This window comes from Coregonus clupeaformis, chromosome 28 (genome assembly GCF_020615455.1).
Source record: "Coregonus clupeaformis isolate EN_2021a chromosome 28, ASM2061545v1, whole genome shotgun sequence".
Classification (NCBI taxonomy): domain Eukaryota; kingdom Metazoa; phylum Chordata; class Actinopteri; order Salmoniformes; family Salmonidae; genus Coregonus; species Coregonus clupeaformis.
The window spans coordinates 13414056-13424445 of NC_059219.1; the positions used below are offsets into that span (position 1 = coordinate 13414056).

General features: G+C 43.2%; 2 protein-coding genes across 4 annotated transcripts; both read right to left on the reverse strand.

Moving 5' to 3' along the window:
* Positions 1-4071: 4071 nt before the first annotated feature.
* LOC121542723 (keratinocyte-associated protein 2) lies at positions 4072-7042 on the reverse strand. 2 transcript variants are annotated; one of them, XM_041852231.1, is made up of 5 exons: positions 6909-7042; positions 6203-6354; positions 5805-5868; positions 5570-5636; positions 4072-4650 (listed from the first exon to the last, which is right to left on the reverse strand). In XM_041852231.1, the coding sequence occupies exons 1-5, from the start codon at positions 6910-6912 to the stop codon at positions 4530-4532; spliced, it is 408 nt and encodes a 135-aa protein (XP_041708165.1). In that variant the 5' UTR covers positions 6913-7042; the 3' UTR covers positions 4072-4529. The 2 variants fall into 2 exon arrangements, with proteins under 2 accessions (XP_041708165.1, XP_041708164.1); XM_041852230.1 differs by having other exon boundaries at positions 6203-6357.
* Positions 7043-7786: 744 nt separating this feature from the next.
* On the reverse strand, positions 7787-10027 carry LOC121542721 (transmembrane protein 107). Of its 2 annotated transcripts, none has more exons than XM_041852229.1 (6): positions 9799-10027; positions 9425-9549; positions 9142-9209; positions 8888-8988; positions 8146-8242; positions 7787-8009 (listed from the first exon to the last, which is right to left on the reverse strand). In XM_041852229.1, exons 2-6 carry the CDS (start codon positions 9509-9511, stop codon positions 7940-7942), a joined length of 423 nt encoding a protein of 140 aa, XP_041708163.1. In that variant the 5' UTR covers positions 9512-9549; positions 9799-10027; the 3' UTR covers positions 7787-7939. The 2 variants fall into 2 exon arrangements, with proteins under 2 accessions (XP_041708163.1, XP_041708162.1); XM_041852228.1 differs by lacking the exon at positions 8146-8242 and adding an exon at positions 8307-8403.
* Positions 10028-10390: the final 363 nt, after the last annotated feature.

The following is a 10390-nucleotide window of genomic DNA, read 5'->3' on the forward strand; positions in this document are numbered from 1 at the left end:
CACTGAAGCATGCATGAGAGCACCAGCTGTTCCGGATGACTGTGTGATCATACTCTCCGTAGCTGATATGTGTAAGACCTTTAAACAGGTCAACATTCACAAGGCCGCAGGGCCAGCCGGATTACCAGGACGTGTACTCCGAGCATGCGCTGACCAACTGGCAAGTGTCTTCACTGACATTTTCAACCTCTCCCTGACCGAGTCTGTAATACCAACATGTTTTAAGCAGACCACCATAGTCCCTGTGCTCAAGAACACCAAGGTAACCGGTCTAAATGACTATTGACCTATAGCACTCACGTCTGTAGCCATGAAGTGCTTTGAAAGGCTGGTCATGGCTCACATCAACATTATCCCAGAAACCCTAGACCCACTCTAATTTGCATACCGCCCCAACAGATCCACAGATGATGCAATTTCTATTGCACTCCACACTGCCCTTTCCCACCTGGACAAAAGGAACACCTACGTGAGAATGCTATTCATTGACTACAGCTCAGCGTTCAACACCATAGTGCCCTCAAAGCTCATCACTAAGCTAAGGACCCTGGGACGAAACACCTCCCTCTGCAACTGGATCCTGGACATCCTGACGGGCCGCCCCCAGGTGGAAAGGGTAGGTAACAACACATCTGCCACGCTGATCCTCAACACAGGGGCCCCTCAGGGGTGCGTGCTCAGTCCCCTCCTGTATTCCCTGTTCACCCATGACTGCATGGCCAAGCACGACTCCAACACCATCATTAAGTTTGCCGATGACACAACAGTGGTAGGCCTGATCACTGACAACGATGAGACAGCCTATAGGGAGGAGGTCAGAGACCTGGCAGTGTGGTGCCAGGATAACAACCTCTCCCTCAACGTGATCAAGACAAAGGAGATGATTGTGGACTACAGGAAAAGGAGGGCCGAGCACACCCCCATTCTCATCGACGGTCTTTAGCAGAGCAGGTTGAGAGCTTCAAGTTCTTTGGTGTCCACATCACCAACGAACAATCATGGTCCAAACACACCAAGACAGTCGTGAAGAGGGCACGACAACGCCTATGCCCCCTCAGGAGACTGAAAAGATTTGGCATGGGTCCTCAGATCCTCAAAAAGTTATACAGCTGCATCATCGAGAGCATCCTGACTGGTTGCATCACCGCTTGGTATGGCAACTGCTCGGCCTCTGACCACAAGGCACTACAGAGGGTAGTGCGTACGGCCCAGTACATCACTGGGGCCAAGCTTCCTGCCATCCAGGACCTCTATAACAGGTGGTGTCAGAGGAAGGCCCTAAAAATTGCAGAAAACTCCAGCCACCCTAGTCATAGACTGTTCTCTCTGCTACTGCACGGCAAGCAGTACCGGAGCGCGAAGTCTAGGTCCAAAAGGCTCCTTAACAGCTTCTAACCCCAAGCCATAACACTCCTGAACAGCTAATCAAATGGCTACCCGGACTATTTACGCTGCTGCTACTACTCTCTGTTTATTATCTATGCATAATCACTTTACCTCTACCTACATGTACATACATTGAGAGAAAAAAGTATTTGATCCCCTACTGATTTTGTAAGTTTGCCCACTGACAAAGAAATGATCAGTCTATAATTTTAATGGTAGGTTTATTTGAACAGTGAGAGACAGAATAACAACAACAAAATCCAGAAAAACGCATGTCAAAAATGTTTTAAATTGATTTGCATTTTAATTAGGGAAATAAGTATTTGACCCCCTCTCAATCAGAAAGATTTCTCGCTCCCAGGTGTCTTTTATACAGGTAACGAGCTGAGATTAGGAGCACACTCTTAAAGGGAGTGCTCCTAATCTCAGCTTGTTACCTGTATAAAAGACACCTGTCCACAGAAGCAATCAATCAATCAGATTCCAAACTCTCCACCATGGCCAAGACCAAAGAGCTCTCCAAGGATGTCAGGGACAAGATTGTAGACCTACACAAGGCTGGAATGGGCTACAAGACCATCGCCAAGCAGCTTGGTGAGAAGGTGACAACAGTTGGTGCGATTATTCGCAAATGGAAGAAACACAAAAAAACTGTCAATCTCCCTCGGCCTGGGGCTCCATGCAAGATCTCACCTTGTGGAGTTGCAATGATCATGAGAACGGTGAGGAATCAGCCCAGAACTACACGGGAGGATCTTGTCAATGATCTCAAGGCAGCTGGGACCATAGTCACCAAGAAAACAATTGGTAACACACTACGCCGTGAAGGACTGAAATCCTGCAGCGCCCGCAAGGTCCCCTGCTCAAGAAAGCACATATACAGGCCCGTCTGAAGTTTGCCAATGAGCATCTGAATGATTCAGAGGAGAACTGGGTGAAAGTGTTGTGGTCAGATGAGACCAAAATCGAGCTCTTTGGCATCAACTCAACTCGCCTTGTTTGGAGAAGGAGGAATGCTGCCTATGACCCCAAGAACACCATCCCCACCGTCAAACATGGAGGTGGAAACATTATGCTTTGGGGGTGTTTTTCTGCTAAGGGGACAGGACAACTTCACCGCATCAAAGGGACGATGGACGGGGCCATGTACTGTCAAATCTTGGGTGAGAATCTCCTTCCCTCAGCCAGGGCATTGAAAATGGGTCATGGATGGGTATTCCAGCATGACAATGACCCAAAACACACGGCCAAGGCAACAAAGGAGTGGCTCAAGAAGAAGCACATTAAGGTCCTAGAGTGGCCTAGCCAGTCTCCAGACCTTAATCCCATAGAAAATCTGTGAAGGGAGCTAAAGGTTCGAGTTGCCAAACGTCAGCCTCAAAACCTAAATGACTTGGAGAAAATCTGCAAAGAAGAGTGGGACAAAATCCCTCCTGAGATGTGTGCAAACCTGGTGGCCAACTACAAGAAACGTCTGACCTCTGTGATTGCCAACAAGGGTTTTGCCACCAAGTACTACATGTTTTGCAGAGGGGTCAAATAGTTATTTCCCTCATTAAAATGCAAATCAATTTATATCATTTTTGACATGCGTTTTTCTGGATTTTTGTTGTTGTTATTCTGTCTCTCACTGTTCAAATAAACCTACCATTAAAATTATAGACTGATCATGTCTTTGTCAGTGGGCAAAGGTACAAAATCAGCAGGGGATCAAATACTTTTTTCCCTCACTGTATTACCTCGACTAACCTGTGCCCCCGCACATTCACTCTGTACCGGTACCCCCTGTATATAGCCTCATTACTGTTATTTTGTTGTTGCTCTTTAACTATTATTATTATTAATATTTTATTTTTTACTTCAGTTTATTTTAGTAAATACTGTCTTAACACTTATTTTTCTTAAAACTGCATTGTTGGTTAAGGGCTTGTAAGTAAGCATTTAACTGTAAGGTCTACACTTGTTGTATTCGGCGCATGTGACAAATAAAAATTGATTTGATGTAAAAGTCAAAGCAAACATGTTTTTTCTTCTTCTAAAAGCTTTAACATTTTCCCCCAGCTGTTCGCGGATCCTAGACAAACGTTTGGAAGATTTTAAGAGACATTGTAATACATGTGCGTAGCCTAATCTATGAGCGCAGTGTGTTAAGTTCCGAGCGCCCTTTTTGGTGAACATTTACATTTTAGGCTTTGGTTGTTTTCCGGCATGATACATCACTTTATATAATGATGTTATTGCGGCATCTTTCAAGGTAAATCTAGTCATATATTTATATACTTTTTTTGGGGGGGGTAAATCTTGTTATGAGTAGAATGGTTCGGTCAGAGTTCGTAATGTAACAATGATTTGGACGAATATGATTATTCGGCCTACATGCTACCTTGATTCGACACACCTTGATAATCAGATCTTCAGCAGACCCACTTCCAAAAACAAAGTTGTTTGTACTTTCAAATAATATTCCTCTCATCAAAAATCCATTGTGTACACTGGTGTGCTACAACTGAGTTAAAGTATCTTATTACATGGTTGCTCTGTAAAAGGTATGTCAGATGTGTGTGTACCTGAAGTATCTATAAGGGGAACTCTGCCCATAGCAGCACTGAAGCGGCAGTGCTTACCTTGACTTGTCTTTCTGTTTCGAGTAGCTTAGTAAAACCAAGAAAAATCTAGAGACAGACACTATTTTCAATGGTTTTTAATTACAAATTAATTTTAACAAAAGCAAAGTGTTCATACCAAAACAAAAGGGTAGTCAATCAAAAATATGGATCTGTAGGCAAGCAGTTTGAAACAAGCGCTGAGTAGGAGGGGATGATGTAGGGAATGTAAAGACATGATTCTGGCTATATCTCAAACTGCTTCATTTCCTCCACCCCAGGCCTCATGACTGCTGATAACAGTGTATGGATGGGCTGGGTTGGTCTCTGCTATGTATACTGCTCAGACCTGTCCAGTCCTTGGAGATCAGTGGTCTTGGAGTTAAGGAAAATATGTAAGAATGCTGGTTGGCATGACCTACAAAAAGGAACCTGGGTGCGCTGTCATTGGCTAACCTACACCATTTCTCCTTTGCCTGGTTAGCCGTTGTAGTGGATGCTGATTGGATGACGGTATGAAAGTTTGATCTAATTAGTGGCTTAGTTCTTTTTCTTGCCCTTGCTGGCAGCCTTGGCTGGCGTTACCGTGGGAACGGCTGCCTGGTACAGAGCAGCAGACACTTTGTTGATGTAGTAGAGGGCGAACAGAGAGAATATCAGACTGGAGAGAGAGAGAGAGAGAACAAAAGGAGACAGTCAGCACACCAACAGCCCAACATGGTTTTGAGAAAAACACTTCAAAACTTCACCCCCAGTTCATTGATAATAGTAGTAGTTCTGTCATCATCATCATCCCTTTTCTCTTTCCTATAAGAGTTTATTTTATCAACAATACACATACAAACAACTAAATCACTCCTGCCCAGATCCACTAGCCCTCACCCCCCTATCTCCAGAGCCCGTATCACTTTCCGCCACATGGCCTCAAACGGAACGATTTTGTTTCTCTCCGTCCCACGCATTTCCAATTTTTAGATAATAAAGCATTTCACCTTTCCATTGCGTGAACGACGGAGGATTGGTTGATTTCCAGTTTAAGTACATGTTTAAGATGATTGATGAGAAAAGTATTGTCCTACCCATCGGGTATCTCACTGCACCCACATATGCCATGTCTTGAAATATGCAGACAGATTATTTAAAAAGTTAATTTACATTGTTATACTTCTGACATCCATCTTTCCAACTCCACCCATAACTTTTGGACTTTATAACATTCCAAGGCATTCATTATTTAGTCATTAGTAGTTTTAACACTTCAGACATGACTCCCCTGTAGAATGTGAATTTTGTCTCTTGTATAATAAATTCTATACATTTAATTTATACTGGATTAAGCATACATTTTCGTTAACTGTAATCTCATTAGTTATGTTCCAATATTCCTTCCATCTTGTGCCAATATCAGTTATTTTTAAATCTTGGTTCTAATAGTTTATATTTTTTTCTAAGAGATTGTCAGTTGGATAGGCTCTCTGCTATTCCATAAGTCCTTTATTTCATCACTGAGTTCAGTTGTTAAGAGAGTTTCTGTGTTTGGTGCGCCTGGGTTTGTCAGTGGTCTGTGCGTTCATACTTACCATGTGGTGACACACACGCGGTGCACCAGTCCAGAGGCAAACAGAGAGAGGCACAGGCACACCAGGACTGGAGGAGAGGAGAGAATTAAACAAATGTTAAACCAGGACTGAGTGCGTGCTGAGCCGCTATACTATTCAGATGCACCCATACATATGACAAGAGGCTCAGTGAGTGTGTGTGTGAAACACAGGAAATCGATTCTGTGCATCACTCTGTAGTTGTGAAGACACCTACTCTCTGGGAAGATCTTGACCTGGAATCCCTTGCCGAAGATGAGGTTTTCCAGGTTATTGAAGGCCTGGGTTGTAGAAGGGGTTAAGGAGGAAAACACAGTGGGAGAGAAGAGACACCTAATGTGGTGGCTTTATTAGGCCTTTAGACGTTCAGCGATCCTGTCACCATGACTCACAGTGCTGCATGTGGACTATAGAACCAATCAACTGACTGTCTGCTTCCATAGCTTGGGAACACAAGTAAGGGAGCGCAGAACATAAACAAAGACTTTAGCCTATGTCCGTCTGGCTTTACCAACAGCTTACGCTGACAAGTTTAAAAGCCTATCTGAGGTCTACCTAGATTGCATTGTATGCAGAGCTGCTATGTTGTGGTGTGTTTTGGCGTGAGGAGGATACAGTGATGGAGCAGATGAAGAGGACAGAGCCCAGGAAGCCTCCCAGGATGGTGAGCAACTCTGTAGAGCCCAGCTGTCTGCTGAACATCTGCATCCCAGCAAACACCAACACCGAGAACAGACTGGACAGAACCAGGGATGTGCCTGTGTTCACTGCTGGAGGGAGGGGAGATGAGAGAGGCAGATTACACATGGTTTGTGACAGTAGTAGAACAGTCATCTGAGGGGCTGCAGCAGGACTGAAGATGCCAGATTCTAACAGAATAACGTTAATAATATCAACAATTGTGTTTATATATCTTTGAGTGACAGCATCATGAAATAACTGTAGCCTATACGAAACATTTCACTGCATCCTAGACGCAATCTTTACGCCACGTCAGTGTACACTCTTGAAAGACTCCGTGTGGAAACACCCTCTCTCGAATACTAAAAATACCTAGCTAGTTAGCTACAAGAAAGCTTTACCATCATACATTTCGACAACACAGCTTACCTACCATTAAACTGAATAAATATATATTGTTGAGGTTGGCAAGTGTAATCTGCACAAAATAACTAGTTAACAAAGTTAGCAATGAATGGCAAGCCTAACGTTACACAGCTAGCTATCGTTAGTTGGATTGCTTTAAGTTTTGTATCCCTCAATCCATATTTTCAACGCGCAAACATTGATCAAAATTAAACAGTAGCCTTACAGAACTTACCCATGTTTTGATATTTAACCAATAATTACGTTTTTGACACAAAAGATCAGGCGTTTTCGATATCCTTTCAAAACACAGGCAGATCCAGGAACAATCTCCGTTTCTGCTACCCGGTGACGGTGAGAGGTGGCACAAGTAGGAGGATTCGAATGTGAAGGGCCAATCAGATTCTAGCAAGGCAAGAAGCGCGTCAAGACCGACTAATTTTTCAAGTGGGATTTATGAAAGAAATACTAGATTACACAGGTAAAATACTTTAATCGTAAAAAAATAAATAATACACTTCGACATACAGGGGTGTAGCTACCATCAGATATCACCACATTTTAGATTAATTTAAAAAGCATCTTAAAAAGGAAGAAATGGTTTACAAGTGTCTGTACAATGAAATGCAAAACAACTGGAATAGCTACACCTTGATTTTAAAAAATGTGTTCAAAATGAAACGTTTTAAAAAGGTGGTAATAAAATCCTATGATACACAGCACCATTTAGCATGTTGAAGAGAAAGATGGTAACTTGCGTCTATACATTCAGCATAGTAATCAGGATCAATACGCTGGAGTTTTTAGAAATCGTCCTCTCTGCATTGGTACATACAGTAGCTCTGTTTCCATCTACAACGTCCACAGTCCACACAACCGTTGAATCCGGAAACACAACCCATATCTTTAAAAATATATATTCTTTAAAGGTATTTTCTGACTTTATTGATGGATAGCTAGAGAGGATGACAGTGGGTAAAGATAGAGAAAGATTGTGTCAAAGTCAGTAGGCCAGATTTGAACCTATGCAGTCACTGTAGACATGTGTTGGATGCTGCAGCTTAGACCACCCTAGGCCACACACATAGCCCATATCTTAACCAGCTCTTTAGCCTTTGTCACTACGATCACCATCAAAATCACTAACATCCACCATATCTCCTTGACACTATTGAGCAGTCACACACTTGGACAGCTGTGTACAAGTGCTGGGAAGGATGGACACTACATCCCAGACCGAACATCGATGTGAAACGCTGCTCTCGGTTATAGTGGCTTCTTCTTCAGTCCGAATACTGCGATGAAGAGAAGCATCTCCACAAACGCAGGGAGAACACTACAGGAGGTAGAGAGGACGGCAGCATTATAAGCACAGCATCAACCTGCACAAGGCAAAAATTACCCAAATAACCCAGTAGGCCGACTCCAGGACACACACACGACATCTGCCTGCCACACACACACACACACACCTGCAGAAGGCAAAAATAACCCAGTATGTCCAACACTCCCATCTCTGGAAGACAAAGAAAGACAGGGAGACGGATGCGCTGCAGTGGGCAGCCAACGCTGGAGGAGACGTCAGTCAGGGAAACAAAACCTCTGAGAATCACACACACACACAGACACTGACCTGCAGAAAGCAAGGATCCACCAGTATATTTCACATGCCCATTGTTCAAACAGAAACAACAGCAGAGCCACAGAGGCACTGGCATGGGCTGCGGTCGCTAGTGTGTGGATGGAGAGATGGATGGATGGATGGATGGATGGTGTGTGGGGAGAGAGTCCTGAGTCAGGGAATCTTAACCAAACCAATGAAAATATTACCTCCTCAACCTTATATCCCTGTGTCCTTATTAACTTCCCCTTGCTGATCTGAAATAAGGGTATAACATCCTCCATATTGCTAACATCTATCAATTCCCTCCCATGTTCTTCACTATTCCTGGAGAGTCACACTGTGTGCAGGCTTTCGTTCTAGCCCAGCACCAACACACATGATTCAGCTACTCAACAAAACATCAAGACCTTGAGTAGCCTACTTGTTGATGTGACTGACCGAGCAAAATTAGTACTGGGCTAGAACAAAAGACTGAACACACTGTAGTTCTCCAGGACTAGGACTGGTGACCACTGCTGTACTATGCAATATGTGTCCTTTGGTAATGTACAGGGTTTGGTGGAAGAGTGTTGAGAACAGGTAAAGGATACAGAGGAGGCCCTGGCTGCAGTTGAACATTGACACACCAGAGAAGAAGCCAGCCAGCTCTATAGCAAACAGACCCATGGTCACTGACAATGCTACCACCAACCTGGGAGAGAGAGACAGAGAAAGACAGAGAGGAGAGAACAATAGAGAGAGAGAGAGAGAAGTGATTTTTCAAAACCTATAGTGATTTTTTTGGATAGACTGTGTGTAGGTGTGTAGGGTTGGGAGAGTCCTGTCCTGGGTGAAAGATGCATACTTGGTGTCCTCCTTGTCATATTGCTCCTGTGTGAAATCCAAAGGCAGGCAAGCTTCAACATTGTTCTCCTGTGGAACAATGAATATGATTATTTCAGAAATAGATCTACACAGTATCACTAGAGTCCGAGCACGGTTGAAACACAATATATTCTAGAAGAGCAGTTGTTGTCGTGAACAACAACTGGTGTCTTCTAGATGCCAGATACAGACATGATACATGTCACACACAGAGGATATGGTTTGGCCACAACCTTGCCAGTACTCAGAACTCGTGAACATACCCGTGACCAGAAAATGGTGATGACGATGACGAGGTGAGCAGTGAGAGTCAGGAATCGAGCTGGGACCAGGCTACTGACTGCAGACATTACTCCGGCAAAGATGTACCTGTATCAGCACTATGGTCCTAAGAATAAAGAGGCAGAATAGGAAAACGTTAATCAGTAACGTTAATATGGCCAATAGAAACAACAAAATCAGTGTGTTGACTTGAGCCTGCTACAATGCAATAAAATATTGGCTATAAATGTTAGCTGGTAAGCTAAAGTTTGCTAGACTACTAACGTTAAGACTGCTCAAATAAATGTTAACAGCACGTTCTATACAATGTGTAAATACTATTTGCAAATGTATTAGCTAATTTATCCGCACTCACCTTGATAGTGTTAGCTAATGTACCCAATACAGGACATACGACGTTGTTCAACTCGTTAGTCAATATTTGGATCCAAAAACTAGCCACATTTGATGATTTATTTACCATGAATTGAAACAACTGTTGCTAGGACTAGAAACAACAGTCGCTTCGACTACAAGCATGGTTTATCTTGTTGCTCCAACAACTTAAATCTGGGGTGCGTTCAGGAACGTAGGGTTTCCTTAACAATTTAGGACGGAAATAGAGGAGTTGAGGATGAGGAACGCTTCTTCGTGAACGCGTCATTTTAGTAGCGTTTTACAATCTCACGTCGCCATCTAGTGGCAAGAAGAAACAATTGTAATGTAGGTAGGGTCATGTGCAATGTATGCATCAAAATCAGTGCATTGTTTTCACCAGACTTGATTGATAGCCTATACCTATACCTAGACTTTATTGCGGGTGTAGCATTTCGCTACCAATACAATTTGATTTGATTTTATATGCAGTGGCAGTGGCAGTAAAATAATGTAATTCATTTTTGTGTCAATTACATTGTAAACCAAATCTGCCCAAAATATTCAGAATGATTACGCGTACAGGCCTACAC

Bases quoted from the DNA above. Each gene is read 5' to 3' on its own strand.
- LOC121542721 (XM_041852229.1), bottom strand. From the start codon at position 9,511: ATGTCTGCAGTCAGTAGCCTGGTCCCAGCTCGATTCCTGACTCTCACT. The intron at 9,210-9,424 runs GTATGTTCACGA...ATTGTTCCACAG, and splicing joins TCACCATTTTCTGGTCACGG to GAGAACAATGTTGAAGCTTG. The intron at 8,010-8,145 runs GTGTGTGTGTGT...TACCTCCTGTAG, and splicing joins GTTATTTTTGCCTTCTGCAG to TGTTCTCCCTGCGTTTGTGG.
- LOC121542723 (XM_041852230.1), bottom strand. The intron at 5,637-5,804 runs GTAGGTGTCTTC...CCTCTCCTCCAG, and splicing joins GGTCAAGATCTTCCCAGAGA to TCCTGGTGTGCCTGTGCCTC. The intron at 4,651-5,569 runs GTAAGTATGAAC...CTCTCTCTCCAG, and splicing joins CGCGTGTGTGTCACCACATG to TCTGATATTCTCTCTGTTCG.